A 22060-nucleotide genomic window follows, 5' to 3' on the forward strand; every position below is an offset into this window, starting at 1 on the left:
GTCTATCCCAGTAGAAGAATCCACGATATAAATTGAAGAGAAGGACAGCGCCACACCAGGAAGTGACAAGCAGCAACACACTTTATTCTGCCTCCTGCGGCAACGTTTCGGTCCGAGGACCTTTATCAAGCACCTCTGGAGCGGTCCCTCAGCAAACAGCCACGGACCAGTCCCAGCCATCCACCAGCGAAGCAAGTGGGTCAGAGTCACAGTCTGGAGAACAGGCAGTTGGTCCTTCAGGTGTTCTACTGTCCGAGTCCTCTGCCTCTTTTTTGGGGGGTTCTTCCCACCAGTAGCAAAAGGCCTCGGACAGGTCACTCATGTCCGAGTTTATTCACTTGAGCTTGGTCTTCCAGAATGGCTTGAACGCCCTGGGAGATAGACTGGAAAGTGGTCTGACCCATATTAACACACTTTTCCAGGATGTCAACCAACGCCTCAACCATCTGGAAGCCGACCTCCAGAGACTAGCACACCATTTTTTTAATAAGATAGAGCAGGGCATGTCGAAACACCTTACGCCTGAACTCCAGCTCAACGTGATGCAGGCCTGTAATGCTGCTTACATTCAGGCTATGCAGCAGACTCGGTACAGGACAACATCTGCAAAGAGTTTGTATGTTCTCTCTGTGTTTGCGTGGGTTTCCTCCGGGCACTCCGGTTTCCTCCCACATTCCAAAGACATACTGATAGGGAATTTAGACTGTGAGCCCCATTGGGGACAGCGATGATAATGTCTGTAAAGCGCTGCGGAATGTGTTAGCGCTATATAAAAATAAAGATTATTATTATTATTTATTATTACTTCTAGCAGCCACAGGTGGTATTTCCACCTGTGCCACAAATTACAAATTCTTTGTCTCTTTCGTCACTGGCAACACACACCATGCGCCGTCAACACACATGTCGTCGTATACACACACTGTGTTTTTGCCACCTCATAGTTCCATGACACACAATCTACTGCCCCTCTTCATTATTTGTTTTACACTGCAGATTTGCTTCTTGTGTCTGTCATGGAGCTATGAGGTAGCAAAAACTCAAAGAGGACTGAAAATCCTCCAAAAATATATATTAATACAGCAAAAAAGGTCAGGGATCAACAATGCTCACCTGCCCAGGTGTCGGCACTAGTGTACTCAGGATGCTGTGTTTTCTGCATCCTGAGTGCACTAGTTCTGACACACGGGCACGTGAGTAAAGATATGAGGTGGATTAGCTCCATTATATCGTCAGTCTGCATTAATATATAGAACTATAGAAATGCAGACTGAACAGACGATGGAGGTAATCCAACGTTACCTACCATAGTACTGACCTCAGATAGAAGAGGTGTAGTGTAAAGCATGGGTTACATAACCCAATTTGGTTATAATCCAATCCATGTCTCATGCAATCTGCATGATACAGCGAGTGGATCTGATAAAAACTGTAGTTGTGAACCAGTGATTACCTTATTAAACTTTTATAAAAATTATTCTAATATAGCGGGCACTTGGAACAGGTGTTTAACTAGAGGTGTTTTATTGTCAGCAAACATTAAGGTACATTTTAATAATTACAGGTACATAACATTACACAACATTACAAGAACACTAAACCATTTCATCTTGCCAGGACAGATGTCTACAAAGTAGGACACAAATATATCCCTCATTTGGGCAACTTCAATTTTTGTCCTGAGAGAGTGATGATGGTAATCTGGCAATGGGATAGAAACAGGTTCATCAAGTTCAACGTTGGGTTGTTCTTTAGCCATTATGTAGTTGAGCAGAACCACACACGACTTGACAACCTCATCGACTGTCTGAATTTTGAGATTAATGGCTGTCCCTAAAATGCGCCATTTTGAGACAAGGCTACCAAAGGCACACTCAACTGTTCTTCATGCCCTGGTCAGTCTGTAATTAAAAATCCTTTTTGTGTGTGTCAAGTCCCGACTGGAGTATGGTTTCTGGAGGTTTCCACACATCTGAAAGGCCTCATCCCCAACCACAACAAATGGCATTAGTCGGCCTTGAGTGTTGGGAAGAGGTTGTGGCAGGGGGAAATTGAAATGATTGCCATACAACCGTTGGCCCATGTTTGAGTTTTTAAATGTCTGGGAGTCATTACCACGGCCAAAAGATCCAATGTCCACGGCGACAAACCTACAGTCTACAGCTGCTATTGCCATGAGCACTATGGAAAAATATTTTTTAGAATGAAAGTACTTGGATCTAGTTCCAGCCAGTTTGGTAATTCTAATATGTTTTCCATCCACTGCTTCCAGTTGGGGAAATTACAAATTTGACAGTATTTATCGGCATTTTCCTGCCAGATTTCAGTGGGGGGCAGGAGGATAAATTCCTCACAGGGAACATCCCACAAAGCCCGGCGGGTGTCTGCGACAAGCCCAGATAGTGTGGAAATTCCTATCCGGAACTGGAAATGGAGCGATGATAGGCTCTCTCCGGTAGCCAGAAATCTGCAGAACAGGGAAAGAAAAAACAAAATCAGAACAATAATATTTATGACTGGGGTTTTGCAAAACAGTGAAAAAAAAAAACCAAAAGGACATGGCTTTTATAAAAATATTTAGGACAGTCTTTAAAAAAAAAAAAAAAAAAAAGGGAAAAATATTAAGAACATTTCAGAACAATAACAATTATGACAGGCGTTAATATTTAAATCTTACGTACCTTAAGGCCCCGTCACACATAGCGACGCTTAAGCGATCCCGACAACGATACGACCTGTCAGGGATCGTTGCTGCGTCGCTATGTGGTCGCTGGTGAGATGTCAAACAGTGAGATCTCCCCAACGACGCAGCAGCGATGCGGCGACCTGTAGCGACCTGTACAACGATGCTATTTCATGACGATTCAATGGGATGTCCTGTCAACGAGGTCTTTGGTAAGGTGTCAAACACAGCGATGTGTGCTACCCAGCGGGACCTCAACGATCAAAAAACGGTCCAGGCCAGCGATCTCACAGCAGGGGTCTGGTCGCTGCTACGTGTCACACATAGCGAGATCGCTACTGAGGTCGCTGTTGCGTCACAAAACTTGTGACTCAGCAGCGATCTCGCTATGTGTGACGGGGGCTTTAGTGTCACCAGCAGTCGTTCCTCAGCAGGAGTCGCTCTACGGAGCTGGGTGTCCTGCCTGCTGATGGCTCCTTGTACATCCTTGGATACAGCAATTCCATGAAGCAGTCTTGAGACATCCTCGTGTACTCAAAATATTTCTCTGGGTTTTCACAGAGCTCACTGAATAAGGAGTGGTAGGCTCCACGGCTCTGTCGGAGTTCAAGAATCGGGTGCTGCCAAAAGCGCCAACGCCATCTTCTCTGTTTTTCTCTTTTCCATTCTTGCTCACAAGCAAATGCAAAGGGAAGAAACAAGTTGACATCCAAGTCCAGATTCCGATAGAAACTCTGCATGCGAAGATCCATCTTGACGCTAGATACAGGAACAAAATCTGAGAATTTCATCTGTGCAAGGGTTTATATACAGAAATCCCTTGAGCCACGCCCATTTGGCGTGGCTTTTTTCAAGGAAATTCTCCTTGGAAATGTTTTTCCTATCAAACGCATGCGCATAAACAACGCGAATGCATGCAAAAATGCATGCAAACTCGTGCAAACATTGTGTTTTTTTAGTCTTGCATAAGCTGATGCGGATAAAAAACACTGCGTTATCATGCATTTCCAGGCGTTTTTGCATGCATTCGCGGTTGCCGACGATACGCTGCGGACTCAACCGCAAATGTAAACCTAGCCTTAGCAACACTATAATAAAGGCAGATATCCCCATGTAGGAGATTTTTAATGAATTTTTTAGGATGCAAGTTTAACGTTTTGCATTATTGATTTAGGAGCTCATCTACACGCTCGCTGTTTTCTGCGGTATATATAATTTGGGCTTATTGCCTACAAGTAGGTGGGTCAGATGCCTCATTAATGTGATGGAAGGCTTCTTGTACATGTAATTATATTGGTAAAATGGTATTAAGACATGACAAAGAGAAGACGCCTAAGTGCAACATGGGTGTGAGCAGATGTGGTACGAGATACGCTCATGGCAATAGTTATAGAATCGCAGCTTGATAACGGCTCTGTCTTTGGTTTAAAGCCATTCGGATTGTACCCTGTGGTAATGGCTGCCTTCTGCTCACAACACTAAGCCATCACACATCAGAATGGCACTGTGATATGTAACGCTGCACGGCGACACTGTGACACCTACCAGTATTATAGATAATCACACCGTGGTATTATAGCGATTGGAAATTGGGGGTGATTACACTGATGATCCTCCCAGGACATGGGGTAATGGAGGAATAGGATTTGGGGAGCCATCTCAGTCCTGTCCATCCCCTTCAGTTCTGCTCATGTCTTCATGTTGTTCTGGATCTCAATCAGAATCCGGGCTTTACGTGGCTGCGGTACAGAATCTGCGATGTAACACAACTATGCCACCAGATCAGTCACTCATCTTTTGATTGTCATTTTTGCGTGAAGTTGAACCTGCACCAAGTGATCTCATAAAAGGAAAAAAACATGAGAATTTAGACACGTGCGTTCAATAAGTTATGAAACGACGGCCCCTCTGTGTTAAATGTAACAAGGGTTTTCGCAACAACAAAAAACCCATAAATAAGCTAATGAGTTTGGGCTCGCTCACAGTTCTTTCATGCGAGAGAATCGGCTCAATTATGTAAATGACACTTTGAGTGTAATCCGAGTGTCATCATAGTGTGATCTGATCACAGGTACGGAGAAGATAGAGAACATCATTTTTCCATTGTCTGAGTCCGCGGTGCAAGGACTGCACTGGGATGACATCCTAGCATATTCTGATGTTTTCCAGGCACCCATAGACCTGAATGGGCGCATGTGATCTGATTTGTGCAGTAGCTTGCAGCATGCTACAATTTACTTCTCATTCTGACTCGGTATAAGAAATTAATCGCAGATCTGCACTGCCCCATAATATAACATTGGGCCCAGTGCTATCCGATAAATCATTAGATAGCACTCGGCCGTGTTATAGACTCATGTGAGCAAGCCCTTACTATCAATACAGGAGAACTGGCAGCAGAATGTCGGTATCTGCCTCTAATTTCTTCCTCCTCCCCTCTCCATAGAACTTTATGAGCACTAACTGCCATCTCCAATCACAGTAACGAGAAAGTGTTTTTTCACTGAATACAAATTTCATCTGTGAATGAAGAATTTTGAGAATGAAAGATCAGTCCTGCCGGAGAAAGAAGCAGATTTCTCTGATAAGATATATTATAAAGTTTCCTATTAGTAGTAAGTTATGTATCTAATACAGTTTGGTTTTGTCAGATGCCTGATCTACTGGTAGCCCCTCTGTTCAGTGTCATGTCCCATCTGTTCGGGACAGAAAACAATGTTTACTGTGTCAGCACAGGACCTGGCAGTGTTTGAAGGGGGGTGGCTGACTGCTGGTTTTAAAACCTGAGCCAGTTTCTATGTCTATGCATCAGCCATGACAGGGAAGGGGGCTGGCTCTACTACTGTGAAGTGAAGCTGCCAAGATGAAAAGATTGAGGAACCTTGAGTAAATTAACATAAGGGAGTTATATAAATTACTAGCTTATGGGCAATGAATTGTTTGGGGTTTTTTTTGTCTAGGCCAGTGGTCCCCAACCTTTCTGACCTTAAGGGTATGTGCACACGTCCGTATTTCTTGCAGAAATTTCCTGAAGAAAACCGGAAATTTTCTGCAAGAAATCCGCATTTTTTTTTGGCGTTTTTTTGGCGTTTTTTTCCCGGTTTTCTTAGCATTTTGCAAGCGTAATTAGCTTGCAGAATGCTAAAGTTTTCCAAGCGATCTGTAGCATTGCTTGGAAAACTGACTGACAGGTTGGTCACACTTGTCAAACATAGTGTTTGACAAGTGTGACCAACTTTTTACTATAGATGCTGCCTATGCCGCATCTATAGTAAAAGATAGAATGTTTAAAAATAATAAAAAAAATAAAAAAAATGGTTATACTCACCCTGCAGACAGCTGATCTCCTTAGCGGCGTCCGTTCCTATAGATGGTGTGTGTGTGTGCAGGACCTTCGATGACGTCGCGGTCACGTGAGCGGTCGCGCGACCAATCACAGGACCGCGACATCATCGCAGGTCCTTCACACAGACCATCTATAGGAACTGAAGCGGCAGCATGCAGCGCAGAGAGGCGGGAAGACACCGGGGCCGTCAGAGGGTAAGTATATGACTATTTTTTATTTTAATTCTTTTTTTTTACTAATTATATGGTGCCCAGTCCGTGGAGGAGAGTCTCCTCTCCTCCACCCTGGGTACCAACTGCACATAATCTGCTTACTTCCCGCATGGTGTGCACAGCCCCATGCGGAAAGTAAGCAGATCAATGCACTCCTAGGTGTGCGGAATCCCCGCAATTCCGCATTTTTAATGAACATGTTGCTTTTTTTTCCGCAATGCGATTTTTTCGCGGAAAAATAGCAACATTTGCACTAGAAATGCGGAATACACTGTAATTAATAGGAGGAATATGTAAGCGTTTTTTTCACGTTTTTATAGCGAAAAAACGCGAAAAAAACACGAAAAAATCCTGAACGTGTGCACATGGCCTGAGAACCACATTCAGCTCTGCAGGAGGGTCACAAGCCACATCCAGCTTCTGTCCCCCCTCGCAGTAGCGGGTATAATGATAACCAAAGCTTTGTCACACAAATCACCCCAAAGCAGTATACCAAGATCCAGGGCTTCCCACCACACCCCAGCACATTCAGGAGCCTTCCATCACGCACTCCCAACAGTCACATCCAGCTTCAAGCACCTCCTCTGACTGGTAGTATCATTCTGTCTCCAGCGTACCATACTTAAATTATCTCTAAACCCCCAAGACCAGTAGATGTGTACCCAGATCTGCTCTTCTGTGCAGGGCTACTCACAAAGTTCACCATTTTGAAATGTGCTCTTCCTACCAGTTTACTAAATCTGGAGCTAATGCACCAAGTTGGCAGACAGCCGCGAGCCACAATTCATGGGACCGCAAGCCACATGTGGCTCTCGAGCTACAGGTTGGGGACCCCTGGTCTAGACAATCCATTGGGAAGTTTGCTGACCATAGTCAGACATGAGTTGGTTTACGTTATATTAAGGTGTGGTGCCCCTGAGGGTCCAGTCACCACAGAGGTACTGCACCTCAGCCAGAGGTGTGGTACTCCGCTCTCGGGTAAAGAGGGGACACTACCCAGTACCCACACACTAGCACCCAATACTCGACCTCTTCAGGCCAGGGAGGAACTAGGTAGAAGGTGTGGGTGGAGAGAGTGACAGTTTGATGAGTTGTCATAGAAACTAGAGGGAGGAGTTAGTCAGTTAGTAGGGAGTTGGTGAGGAGAATTTGACGAAAGCAGACGTGAGGAGAGAAGCTCCTGAGAGAAGGAAAGAAGGGGTCATAGGGGCACGGGAAGTGAAGAATCCACCTGTGGCGCCCAAATCCACGCTGACTGCAGTCGGGTGGAGGGACCAGGTCGCAGTAGGGGACCAGCCCCAGACTAGCGGAGAACTGCAAGGCTCAGCTAGCAAACCGGAGACTGTGGTAATTGTATGTGCCACAGCCACAATCGCACATATTCACCGAAAAGTCAGCCACGTAGGATCAAGGGGACCAGGAGGACGTCACCCAAAAGGATCTAAGGCTGCTGACTTGGGACACTGTGTGTGAGGTGCAGGGCAGGAGAGGCAGGAGCCAGTGCAGTGAGAAGGCCAGAGAAGGAACATAAGAAGGGGGTTCTGGCAAAGTGTACTCCAAATTACCTGAGAGCTGGCTGGAGCACTGACCCGGAGGACATAGCACCCGGCTGGGGACTGCATATAAGAACTGTGAGTAAAGTTTTGAAACTGCACCCTGCTGTGTCCTCTGAATTATTACTGTGTCACCTGCCCTGCATCACAATATTTATCATCACTAACTTTAGTTCTTTAACTGCCCTGGGGCCTAGTTCTACCCTTGGAGAGCTGAAACATCTCTGCTGCGTCATCATCTGACCCAGTGGACCTGAACCGTAGCGTTGGCCATCTCCTAATTGCCGAGCACCACGGGTGGCATCATGAACAAACTCCCTATAAACTTTATTTCCCCCTTCATTTCATTAATTGTATTGGATGCCCAGTGCCATGGACCAGGTCACTGCTGCTGTGACAATGCCCCTGAACAACTGTCGGACCCTGCCCGAGTACCCCATGGCCCTAGCAGGCTACCAAAGGCATTTAGTAGAGATCATTATAAGAGTGAACTATTAGGTGCTATTTCTGCTTCTTATGAGAAAATACCCTGCACATTAGTCAGCAAATCCACCATGACTAGTGAGCCAAGAAGCAGGACATTGCTAGCTTCAGGCTATGTGCACACGTACAGGTCTTTTCGCATTTTTTTCGCGTTTTTTTGCACTAAAAACGCTATAAAAACTCATTAAAAACGCATACATTATGCATTCTATCATTTAGAATGCATTCTGCATGTTTTGAAGGAGGTTTTTGGCGTGCACTCAGCCTAGATGAAGCGAGGTGCCGGTGTAATGGACCAAAGGCCCCTATATAATGAAATTTAGATTCACCGCACTCTCTTAGGATAATGATGAAAAAGGTTGTGCCAATTTATTAAAGTATACTGGGAGCGTAACAGAATATTACAGTATATGCGATTAACAACGTTTCGGCTCCACCAGAGCCTTTGTCACGTATTCGCTGTGGAAAAAAAAGAAATATGCAACACAGAAATAAAATAAATAACATAAATAAAATAAATAAAATAACAAAACAATACATAATAATACATTGTAAATGCGATTGGTTGTCCTAAACGTCAAGAATAAGGAGGGAGGTGCCCACCAACACAAACGTATAAGGACGTCCATAGAAAAGCTGACCAGGGAATCATATGTCTGGGTAAGTTGTGTATCCTGTGGGTAGGGATGATACAATCAGTGCCAGCATAGAAGGATACAGACATAATTGGAGAGAGGCAGTGCGTTGCAACATACCACATAATAGAAACATCATAAAAGGTCAAGTCAATCCCACAATAGCATAAATGATTACCGTATTTCAGGCACAAGATAGTGTACAGATGGGGGAAATTAGTAGAATCTCAGTGGTAAGCTGCAGGGAACAGTGATATAGAATTAGATGGTATAAGGTAAAGACATAGCGCTCCTAGGAACTGATAAAATACCTTGGATACTGCACTCAGTACTCTAAATAAGGCTCCCTTCGGATATTGTGGACCTGATAGAGGCAAACAGTATGTATGTAATATACCTGCAAATGTCTAATATGCGCCTAGAGAGACTGAAACCTGTTGTAGGATGTTTACCTGTATTATCGGCGTTAAGAGCGGCGCTCCCGCGCTGTGCTCAGTAGCAGCGTGTGTCAGGTCTGTGGCAGGGACAGCGTGTGTTAGTTAAGACACCGCCGAACCGGAAGTGAGTAGCGCCAACCGGAAGTGAGGTAACGCTATTGTGTGGAGCCTCAGTGCGCATATGCAGCTACTGTTGTGGCAACCTTGTAACTAGGTGCCGCTCGTAGCTCAGGTTAGGAGGCTGTATGGTGCAGTTACAAGCGGTATAGGCATGTATAGAGACCCGGAGGCTAAGAAATAGTACTGTAAAGCTCAGTATCTAACACCACTGGCGGAAAAAAAAAAAGAAAAGAAATTAAGGACTGACTATTATATGTAAAAATTGCTACTAAATACTAAATACTCAAGGGGAACAAATGGCAAAACAGGATACAGTGGGGTCGGGAGGGGGAATGGGGGGGGTGGGCTGAGGTGACTCACCTATACTAGATTTAGTGGATGCTGTGCAGTCATATGTTAACGGGTCTGAAAAGAAAGGAAGGTACAATAATTAGAGAATATAACAAGGCTCATGTTAACCAATCGATCTCCCTATTGAGCCCTTTGGGGGCCAATGTGTCAAGTTTATAAATCCAATGGGTTTCACGTGCTTTGAGAAGTTTAACATGATCGCCCCCTCTTCTGGGGCGAGGGACATGCTCAATCACTTGGAATTTGAGCTGTGCTACAGTATGTCTGGATTTGGAGAAATGCTCTGGTAGTGGTAACCAGTTCTTTTCGCACCTAATGGTAGATTTATGGCTAGCAATTCTGTCCTTGATGTGTTGTGTGGTTTCTTCTATGTATAGGAGGCCACATAGGCATTTGATTAGATACACGACAAAATTGGAGTCACATGTATGGAATCCGCGTACTGGATAGGATTTTCCTGTTCTTGGGTGGGTTATGGTGTCAGATTTAATGACATTCGAGCAGGACGCACAATTTAGGCAAGGAAAGGTGCCATTTCGTCGGGTGCCTAGTAATCTCTGTGTGGCAGTGGGTCGCTTACCACCAACGTCAGCTCTTACGAGTTTGTCCTTGATGTTGGGTGGTCTTTTGTTGCACATTAGGACTGGTTCCTTGAACGGAGAAATGGTCGGGTATGATTTGGTTAGAAGGGGCCAGTGTCTCCTGATAATAGATTGGACTTTGGGTACCAACGGATGGAACACATGTACAAACGGAACCCTTTCTCGTGTAGTACTAGGGGGCCAAGGTGATGGAGGTGAAAGAATATGTGCTTTCTCCTTTGTAAGAAGTTTAGAAGGATAACCTCGTGTTAGAAATTTGGAGGTCATGGTATCCAATCTATCATTGAGTGTTATGGGATCAGAGACAATGCGAGCTACCCTATTAAGCTGAGACCGTGGCAGGCTATCCTTTAATGAGCGTGGATGGCAGCTAGTATACTGTAAAAAACTATTGCAGTCAGTTGGTTTGCAATAAACATCAGTGGAGAGATTTCCATTGATATCCTTGATGACTTTGGTGTCCAGAAAGGGTACTGAGTTGGCATTATAGTGGATAGTGAACTGGAGTTCTGGGAGAATCGAGTTAAGGTACAAATGAAAGGATTGTAATGTGTCTGAAGTACCTGTCCAGATGAGAAAAATGTCATCAATGTAGCGATGATAGCATAAAACATGTTGCAGGTACAATCCGTTAGTGAACACATGTATTTTTTCAAAATGGTTCATAAATGCGTTAGCGTAGGCTGGCGCAACATTCGAACCCATTGCGGTCCCGCACTTCTGGATGTAGAAGGTATCCTCAAATAGGAAGTAGTTGTCATATAATACTAGTGTGAGTAGGTCTAAACAGAATTGGATCCCCTCCTCTGATATCGAAGATTGACCTAATAGGTCTTTAGTAGCCTCAATGCCTTTCGTATGTTGGATTGATGTATAGAGACTATTAACATCTAGTGTAACAAGGATACTCTCAGGTGGCACTTTGTTAAGTCGTTTGATGATATTAAGAAAGTGACCGGTGTCTAGGAGAAAGGATTGGGTGGATTTAATCAGAGGTGTGAGGATCCTCTCCAGAAAAACTGACAGGGGAGACAGAACAGAATCCGTTGAAGCCACTATAGGGCGGCCTGGGGGGTTGAGTAGTGATTTGTGGATCTTTGGTAACACATAAAAGACCGGTGTTATCGGATGGGGATTAGTAAGGAAGGTTGCTGTTTTTTGATCGATGGTGTGTTGAGACAAGTAAGTGTCAATGACACTTTTGATCTTGCGACTAATGGCTGCAACCGGATCTCTGGATATGATTTCATAGGTATTAGTATCTGCTAATTGACGATAAATCTCACCCATGTACTGTGTACGATTCATCACTACGATTGCTCCCCCTTTGTCCGCTGGTTTCACTATGATAGAATTGTTAGAGTGCAGAGAGGACAGAGCCTGTTTTTCCGTAGAAGACAGGTTGGAGTGAGGAGGAAACAGACCAAGACGTTGTTGGTGTATAAGAGAATCTACTTCCTGATCTACAAGAGAAATAAATGTTTCTGTAGCATGATAAGTCCTAGGAGGGCAGAAGTTGCTACGATTACGAAGACCCAGGGTAGTGATAGACAACGCCGATGGCGTGCCATCATCCCTTGAGGGCATAGGAGTACGTACATTGTCCATATTGAGTCCAAAATGGGTCTTTAACCTAATAGTCCGGTAGAAACTCTCTAAGTCTTTCTGTATCCTGTTTTGCCATTTGTTCCCCTTGAGTATTTAGTATTTAGTAGCAATTTTTACATATAATAGTCAGTCCTTAATTTCTTTTTTATTTTTTTTTCCGCCAGTGGTGTTAGATACTGAGCTTTACATTACTATTTCTTAGCCTCCGGGTCTCTATACATGCCTATACCGCTTGTAACTGCACCATACAGCCTCCTAACCTGAGCTACGAGCGGCACCTAGTTACAAGGTTGCCACAACAGTAGCTGCATATGCGCACTGAGGCTCCACACAATAGCGTTACGTCACTTTCGGTTGGCGCTACTCACTTCCGGTTCGGCGGTGTCTTAACTAACACACGCTGTCCCTGCCACAGACCTGACACACGCTGCTACTGAGCACAGCGCGGGAGCGCCGCTCTTAACGCCGATAATACAGGTAAACATCCTACAACAGGTTTCAGTTTCTCTAGGCGCATATTAGACATCTGCAGGTATATTACATACATACTGTTTGCCTCTATCAGGTCCACAATATCCGAAGGGAGCCTCATTTAGAGTACTGAGTGCAGTATCCAAGGTATTTTATCAGTTCCTAGGAGCGCTATGTCTTTACCTTATACCATCTAATTCTATATCACTGTTCCCTGCAGCTCACCACTGGGATTCTACTAATTTCCCCCATCTGTACACTATCTTGTGCCTGAAATACGGTAATCATTTATGCTATTGTGGGATTGACTTGACCTTTTATGATGTTTCTATTATGTGGTATGTTGCAACGCACTGCCTCTCTCCAATTATGTCTGTATCCTTCTATGCTGGCACTGATTGTATCATCCCTACCCACAGGATACACAACTTACCCAGACATATGATTCCCTGGTCAGCTTTTCTATGGACGTCCTTATACGTTTGTGTTGGTGGGCACCTCCCTCCTTATTCTTGACGTTTAGGACAACCAATCGCATTTACAATGTATTTTTATGTATTGTTTTGTTATTTTATTTATTTTATTTATGATATTTATTTTATTTCTGTGTTGCATATTTCTTTTTTTTCCACAGCGAATACGTGACAAAGGCTCTGGTGGAGCCGAAACGTTGTTAATCGCATATACTGTAATATTCTGTTACGCTCCCAGTATACTTTAATAAATTGGCACAACCTTTTTCATCATTATCCTAAGAGAGTGCGGTGAATCTAAATTTCATTCTGCATGTTTTGTGCACATGGATGCGTTTTTTTTCCGCGAAAAAACGCATCGCAGTAAAAAAAATGAGCATGTTCATTATTTTTGCGGATTTTCTGTATTTTTCCCGCAATTCTATGCATTTGGGAAAAAACGCACCAAAAGCGCACCAAAAACGCGTCAAAAACGCACCAAAAACGCATCAAAAACGCATCAAAATCGCGGTAAAAACGCATGCGGATTTCTGGCAGAAATGTCCGTTTTTTTGTCAGGAAAATTTCTGCAAGAAATCCTGACGTGTGCACATACCCTAAGCTATCTTACAAGAAAGCAGGCATAAAATCAGCCATGCAGTTTGACTATGACAACAAGGACATCAGCAGGACCTAGTTATTGGATGCTATTACTATAACCATGCCTCCATATTATCAGCAAAGGGGAAATCTTCAGTTGACGAGAGAATTATTAAATGCAGCAACTTAGAGATTTTCCACCTCTGGTGACCTCTTTGTCAAGCGCTAGATCTTGCCAAATCCTAAGATAATGCACACTCCATTCGAATTTGACTCCTCTTTCTGGCTCCAGAGGTCATCACATCACCGGAAGTCAGGTTTGCCAACTTGACTTTTTATTTTTTCTGGACAGCTTATTAAAAAATCACGGACAGACACTGTTAGGACTGGCGGAACGCACCAAGACAGATGGTATAGATGCGTTCGCAGTCCGGGGTCCACCGTGCAGGTGAAAACCTGCTGCTAGCAATTAGCAGACTATATGGCGGTACACTAGAGTATACACGCGTGGGTTAACCTCACCCAGCGTGAAAGAAGCAATCCTGTTAAGGCACAGGACCGCGGTACCGCACCTAAAGCGCGAGCAAGTAGTCAGCAAACTCAACCCCAACTGGGATTGAAGTCCGATTAGACCCTTGCTGGCGCAACACCGCAACTGGGTGTGAAATGAAACAGAAGAGCATGCAGTGCCGCACTGACGAACGCCACTAACCACCCAGGCTTGGGTAAGGAAAGCACAGAGGAAGTGCACGGCGCCGTACTGGTGGTCACAGCAACTGGACGCTATAATGTGTGACTAGTGCTGTAGGATAAGTCGGGCGCTAGGTAGCAGCCATACACCTTCCGCGAACAGTCATACTATAGGGTAGGGGTATCCAAGGACGACTTGCACTCACAACATACACACATTAGCAATTGTTTGACAATACTAGCGCATGGCCGTGCGGTCATGCGCAGTTTATATAGCTGCAGCACAGGAAGTGGCCACAGCACTTTTGCCCTTCTAGGACCTGCCAAGAGGACCAATGGAATGTGCTGCAGAGCCTGAGCACATGACCCTCGATCTCCAACGGGAGACCTTACGCTGGGCATGCTCAGTACGTGCAGACAAGGACTTAGTCCCAGAGAAGTCCGCTCGCTGCTGACCAGCACAGACTTTAATAGCAGAGACTGGAGAAGCAGCAGTAACTCTCAGAACAGAGTGAGAATGAGCAAGACGCTGGGACCGACGTCCTTGCTGAGCAGACTCCACTGCAGCTGGACAAGAATGGGAGACCGCAGCGGAGGTGGCTCGAGATTCCCCCTGTGCAGAAGCGGGAACTCGACCCCTAACATGCCCCCCCTCCTTGGGCCTCGCTACATTCGAAGGCAGCAATGAGCTGCGGAGCCCGAATGTGCTCAGCAGGCTCCCAGGACCTATCCTCAGGGCTGTAACCCTTCCAGTCCACCCAAAAAAAAATTTTTCCACGTACCACCTTGCACCCCAAGATAGCGTTCACCTCGAAATCGTCCGTAGACGAACCCGATGTCCCGGCAGATGACTCAGAAAACCGAGACATGTATACGGGCTTAAGGAGGGACACATGAAAGGTGTCGGTGATACCAAGGCGTGGAGGAAGGGCCAGACGGTAGACCACAGGATTAACCTGTTCGAGGACCTTGAAGGGACCCAAGTAGCGAGGAGCAAATTTAGTGGACTCAACTCGCAGCCTGATGTTACGGGCGGAGAGCCACACCAAGTCGCCAGGAGCAAAGGACGGGGCGGGGCGCCGATGAGCATCGGCGGAGGACCTCATTCTCTCCTTAGAGGCCCGAATGGCATCCTGAGTGCGGTCCCAAATATCCCGTGCCTCCACAGCCCAGTCTGCCACCCTGGAGTCTGCGGAAGACACGGGCATAGGCACAGGTACCCATGGATGCTGACCATAGTTGAGGAGGAATGGGGTTTGTCCAGTGGAGTCGGCTACGGCGTTGTTCAGCGCAAACTCTGCCCATGATAGCAAGGATGCCCAGTCATCCTGCCTGGCTGAAACAAAATGTCGCAGGTATGTGACCAAGGTCTGGTTGGCCCTCTCTACCAACCCATTCGTCTCGGGATGATAAGCGGAAGAGAGATTCAACTCAATACTGAGAAGACGACACAGCTCTCTCCAGAACCGAGATGCAAACTGGGGACCCCGGTCACTGACAATTTTGTCAGGCATACCATGTAGGCGGAAGATGTGCTTAATGAACAACGCAGCCAAAGCCCGTGCAGAAGGTAACCGTGGTAGCGGCACCAAATGCACCATTTTCGAGAAATGATCGGTGATTACCCAAATGATGGTACAGCCGCGAGACTTCGGCAAACCCACGACAAAATCCATCCCGACCATCTCCCAGGGCCTATCTGCCACCGGCAAGGGATAGAGCAACCCAGCTGGCCTTTGACGCGGAGATTTATTTTTGGCGCAGGAGACACACGCCAGAATATAATCCCTGACATCCCGGACCATATGCGGCCACCAGTACGTCCTCGCCAGTAGCTCAGATGTCCTCTTTGTCCCAAAGTGTCCACCCACTCTGGACGAATGAGCCCAAGAGAGAACCTCCGGTCGCAAATTAATGGGCACAAAAGTCTTGCCCGGAGGCACAGACTCAAGCGAAACCGGTGCTACGGTTCTCAGGCTCTCAGAGGGAACAATAAGCCGAGGCTCCTCTTCCTCCTCTTCAGTTGACATAAGGGAGCGAGAGAGAGCATCAGCACGAATATTCTTCTCCCCGGTGAGAAAATGAAGAGAAAAGTGGAACCGGGAAAAGAACAAGGACCATCTGGCTTGGCGAGAATTTAGCCGCTGGGCTGTCTGTAAGTAGACCAAATTTTTGTGGTCAGTGTAAACCTGGAAGGGAAACCGCGCACCTTCCAGAAGATGTCTCCACTCTGAAAAGGCCAACTTCATTGCTAGCAGCTCCCTATCCCCGATGGAGTAGTTTCTCTCCGCTGGCGAGAAAGTCTTAGAGAAGAAGAAGCATGGATGCTTCCGACCTTGAGCATCCTTCTGGTAGAGGACTGCTCCAGCACCAACGGACGAGGCATCCACCTCCATTAGGAATGGCTTATCCACATCGGGACGATGCAAGATGGGAGCGCTAGCAAAGTGGGACTTAATAGAAGTGAAGGCCTTGGAGACCTCTTCCGACCACAATTTAGGATTCGCTCCCTTCTTGGTGAGGGCTACCAAGGGAGCTACCAGAGTTGAGAAGTGGGGAATGAACTGGCGGTAATAGTTAATGAACCCCATAAAGCGCTGCACCGCTTTAAGAGAATGGGGCTCTTGCCAGTCCATCACAGCCTGTAGTTTGGCAGGATCCATAGCCAATCCCTGGGCGGAGATGATATAGCCCAGGAACGGCAAAGACTCCTGCTCAAACATACACTTCTCCAACTTAGCGTAAAGAGAGTTTGCCCGTAGGAGGTCGAAGACTCTGCCAACATCTCTCCGGTGGGAGTCAATATCTGGAGAAAAGATGGGAATATCATCCAGATAGACTACAACTGAGGTGGAAAGCATATCCCGGAAGATGTCGTTGACAAAGTCTTGAAAAACGGCTGGGGCATTACAGAGCCCGAAGGGCATCACCAGATACTCATAGTGCCCATCTCTGGTGTTAAACGCCGTTTTCCATTCGTCCCCCTCACAGATGCGAATCAGGTTGTAAGCACCCCGCAGATCTAATTTAGTAAATACCCTTGCTCCCCGAAGCCTATCGAAGAGCTCAGATATCAAGGGCAAAGGATACTTGTTCTTAACGGTGATAGCGTTAAGACCCCTGTAGTCTATGCATGGACGTAGCTCCCCATTCTTCTTCTGCACGAAGAAGAACCCTGCCCCAGCAGGTGACACTGACTTCCTGATAAACCCTCTTGCCAGATTCTCTTGAATGTACTGAGACATGGCCTCCGTCTCCGGGAGAGATAATGGATAAACTCGACCCCGGGGAGGCTCCGCACCAGGCAAGAGATCGATAGGACAGTCACAGGGGCGATGGGGCGGAAGGGTCTCCGCCGCCTTCTTGGAGAACACGTCTGCGTAAGACCAATATTGCTTGGGGAGAGAGGATAGATCTGCGGGTACCTCAGTAGTAGCAACCTGAACGCACTCTCGGTGACACCTACCCCCACATGATTCACCCCATCCCAGAATTCTGCCTGAGGACCACTCGATGTGAGGAGAGTGGTACCGTAGCCAAGGTATCCCCAACAGGACCTCATCAATACCCTCAGGAATGACGAGCAGAGAAATAATCTCCTGATGGGATGGCGACAGGGACAGAGTAACAGGGATGGTCTGATGTGTTATCTGTGCGGGGAGTGTCGACCCATTCACCACTCGTACCGTTACTGGTTGAGATAGCATAACCAGGGGTATTGCGTGACGTTGGGCGAAGGCAGAAGACATAAAATTGCCCTCCGCCCCAGAATCCACGCAGAGGTCTACCGAGTGGGAGGATGAGCCAAAGGTAATTGTCCCCTTAAAGGACAATTTGGAGGCAAACGTCGCAGTGTCTAGTGCACCTCCACCTACTACCACTAGACGCTGACGTTTCCTCGACCGCTGATGACATCTGGTGGCAAGATGTCCTGACTGTTGGCAAACATGGCAACCCTGGAGTGCACGAGCGGTCTGGGACTTAGATCCCGCTCGTGACACCACCTTAGGTTCCTGGAACTCAGGAGCCTGGACTGGAGATTCCAAAGGTTTGGCGAAGGTGGGAGCCAGCCGAAACCTCTGCCTACACTGGGCTCGCTCTAACCTCCGCTCGTGAAAACGGAGGTCAATGCGAGTAGATACTGCTATTAACTCCTCCAGTGTGGCGGGAATCTCCCTAGTGGCCAGAGCATCCTTAACGTGGTCAGCCAGCCCCCTCCAAAATATAGGGATAAGGGCTTTATCCGACCACTCCAGCTCAGATGCCAGAGTGCGGAAATGGACGGCAAAAAGGCTGACCAAGGACGAGCCCTGAGTCAGTGCTAACAGTTGGAGCGCCGTGTCATGGGTGACACGAGGTCCTAGAAAGACCTGTTTCAGAGTGCTCAGGAATAACGGAGCACTCTGCACCACATGATCGCCACGCTCCCACAGCGGCGTAGCCCACTGCAACGCCCTGTCCGACAATAAGGAAATTATAAAGCCCACCTTAGCCCGCTCTGTAGGGAAACGAGAGGCCAGAAGCTCGAGATGTATTGAGCACTGACTCACGAAACCCCTACAGGACTTACTGTCACCAGAAAATTTCTCTGGTAGCGGGAGGCGAGATAGCGTCGGTACAGGAGCGGCAGTGGACAAGGTAGCTGCAGCCACACTTGCAGCCTGAACAGCGACAGCAGTAACATCCACAGCTGAGGTTGAACGCTCAAGAGCCGCCAACCTTCCCTCCAGCTGCTGGATGTACCGCTGTAAACGCTGGTCGTCCGCCATTTTACTAGCCAGACCCTGGCGCTAGTATTCTGTTAGGACTGGCGGAACGCACCAAGACAGATGGTATAGATGCGTTCGCAGTCCGGGGTCCACCGTGCAGGTGAAAACCTGCTGCTAGCAATTAGCAGACTATATGGCGGTACACTAGAGTATACACGCGTGGGTTAACCTCACCCAGCGTGAAAGAAGCAATCCTGTTAAGGCACAGGACCGCGGTACCGCACCTAAAGCGCGAGCAAGTAGTCAGCAAACTCAACCCCAACTGGGATTGAAGTCCGATTAGACCCTTGCTGGCGCAACACCGCAACTGGGTGTGAAATGAAACAGAAGAGCATGCAGTGCCGCACTGACGAACGCCACTAACCACCCAGGCTTGGGTAAGGAAAGCACAGAGGAAGTGCACGGCGCCGTACTGGCGGTCACAGCAACTGGACGCTATAATGTGTGACTAGTGCTGTAGGATAAGTCGGGCGCTAGGTAGCAGCCATACACCTTCCGCGAACAGTCATACTAAAGGGTAGGGGTATCCAAGGACGACTTGCACTCACAACATACACACATTAGCAATTGTTTGACAATACTAGCGCATGGCCGTGCGGTCATGCGCAGTTTATATAGCAGCAGCACAGGAAGTGGCCACAGCACTTTTGCCCTTCTAGGACCTGCCAAGAGGACCAATGGAATGTGCTGCAGAGCCTGAGCACATGACCCTCGATCTCCAACGGGAGACCTTACGCTGGGCATGCTCAGTACGTGCAGACAAGGACTTAGTCCCAGAGAAGTCCGCTCGCTGCTGACCAGCACAGACTTTAATAGCAGAGACTGGAGAAGCAGCAGTAACTCTCAGAACAGAGTGAGAATGAGCAAGACGCTGGGACCGACGTCCTTGCTGAGCAGACTCCACTGCGGCTGGACAAGAATGGGAGACCGCAGCGGAGGTGGCTCGAGATTCCCCCTGTGCAGAAGCAGGAACTCGACCCCTAACAGACACGATTTTTTGTGGACACATTTGAAAACCATAGTAAATCATTATGATGATAAGTGATACATGTCTATAGATATAGTTCTGAAAGGTAGACCTCAGCTGCATTCATTGTAAGCATAAAATGATCATAATTACGGTCAAAATAATCTATTTAAGTTTCTTCGCCTTCAAAAAATGGACAAAAAAATTGTCCTATTTTTATGACTGTTCTCGAATTTCTGGCCGGTTTGAAGTCATCTCTAGTCAGCAGTTGACTGCAAATTGCATACTTGTATTGCCAGTTGGGTCAAGTAGCAGATCCAAATCCGCATGTCCAAGACACTAGAGGTGGCAAAACCTTTAAATAAAGTCTGTATTTCTTCTAGGTCCCATTCCTTAATTTACAAACAAATGGCTTAATATTATCATCCTGAAGAATTCGAGAGGATGGCCAACACATGGAGATTGCTTAGCATTGCCACTACAACCAAAACACTTGACCACAATGTAGACAAAGATAATAGAAGGATTTGATCGGAAATGGAAAGTCATGAAAGGTGACGTACCAAAATAGGTAAAGTTATTAATCCAACATCTTGTTCAGATTCCAAGAAGATCGCTGCCAACAATCCCTGAGAATTCAATGAAGTAGAAAGTGTTTCTGTAGGACATTTCTTTGTGGCTTGCCACAGGGCTGAACGTCTAGTTCCTGTGAAAAAAAAATGTGGATCAGAAAGTAACAGTCTGGGTTAGATTTCGTTAGCAGAGGGGTACAAGAGCCGCCTGAATCTGAAAATGAACACTGGAACCTTTTTTTTAAAACTTTTTCAACAAAGATATATTCTGACTATTATTGAGAGGAGCAGTTTGGTTAAGTGAGCAGTGGGCAACTTGTGACTTACATGAGATATTGTGGAACATTTCTTGCAAATAAAATATATTTAAGCAATATTCAATCATCTGCATATTTGGCAGCTCTAGCCCTTTATGATACACACAGTAACACATACTGGTGCCCCTGACAGTAGAGGTGTTAATCTAATAAAGTAACTGGGGAATTTAAAGTAAAGGTCTGATGAAAATTGAAGATTTACAGCCTAGAGAAACGTGTAAGTCGAACTGTTTATAACAGCAATGTTTTCCTAGCTCACAGCAGGGCACCAGAATGTGTTATTTAACACCATCCTCAAATTAAGTAGCATATAGATAAATATAATTGCAGGCTAAATTTCCATACTGAAACTGGTCTACTGGGACATATAAGCAGGGTAATATTTTCCTAGTAGAATTATTTGTGAGGAAGTAGCAGAATAAATCCTTTTGGATCAAGAGATGTGTGAAGCAATTGTGGCTCGTAGCTTGGGACGTTATTGAAGCTTTTCTTAATGCAAAGTACTCAAGAACTTGGAAAGCTTAATGATTTAGGGATGAAAGTACATTGAAAAGTGGGGATTTGCATTTGGGTTATTTGGTAAATATATAACGTATCGCCTTTGAGGCGCGTAATCTAATTTCTAAGGTACTCACACAAAAGAGCTAAATTCATAGGATGATAATTAACCATATACTTAACCTTTAGTAAGTGTTGATCTATAGATTGCTGACAGTCTCTTTATATGTCTCTAATACGTAAGCCTATGTCTCATATCTGAAAACTGGATTGTTTTGGATTCTAGTAGGGTAGGAAAAAGATTTAACAAACCGTATTATCAGATTATAAGACACACCCCCCCCCCTCCCTATTTGGGAGGAAAATGGGGTGCGTTTTATCATTTGAAGTGAGCTTACCGGGGGAAGGGGGTATTGGCGGCGGTGGAGAAGGGTCACAGAAGATAGGGCCGCTGCTTTAGGAGGCCGGCAGCAGCAGGACTGAGGAAATGCTGCAGTGTCTGAGTGCTCATTAGATGTCGGCAGCGGTGAGCGGGGTCCCCTTTCCCATTCAGTTCCCTGCGGTGGGCTTTGGGAAAATTGCTACCACAGGTGGCGCATGCACAGACTGAGATCTCAGGACACAAGGCTAATGTCATTATCCGTGGCCACACTCACTTCGCAGTGCTCATCTCTATCTCTCTTTTTCTTGTATT

The 22060-nt window shown here is 46.2% G+C and overlaps 1 protein-coding gene across 1 annotated transcript in view; it reads right to left on the bottom strand.

Moving 5' to 3' along the window:
• Positions 1–1529: 1529 nt before the first annotated feature.
• The window catches only part of LOC138671742 (cyclic nucleotide-gated channel beta-1-like), a 120475-nt gene continuing 99944 nt past the window's right edge, over positions 1530–22060 (bottom strand). The window contains exons 5-6 of the mRNA XM_069759892.1: positions 20543–20685; positions 1530–2467 (exon numbers count right to left, since the gene is read on the bottom strand). Of these exons, the coding sequence (XP_069615993.1) occupies positions 2351–2467; positions 20543–20685 (260 nt within the window). The 3' untranslated portion in view covers positions 1530–2350. The remainder of the gene's footprint in view (positions 2468–20542; positions 20686–22060) is intronic.

This window comes from Ranitomeya imitator, chromosome 3, assembly GCF_032444005.1.
Source record: "Ranitomeya imitator isolate aRanImi1 chromosome 3, aRanImi1.pri, whole genome shotgun sequence".
NCBI lineage: Eukaryota > Metazoa > Chordata > Amphibia > Anura > Dendrobatidae > Ranitomeya > Ranitomeya imitator.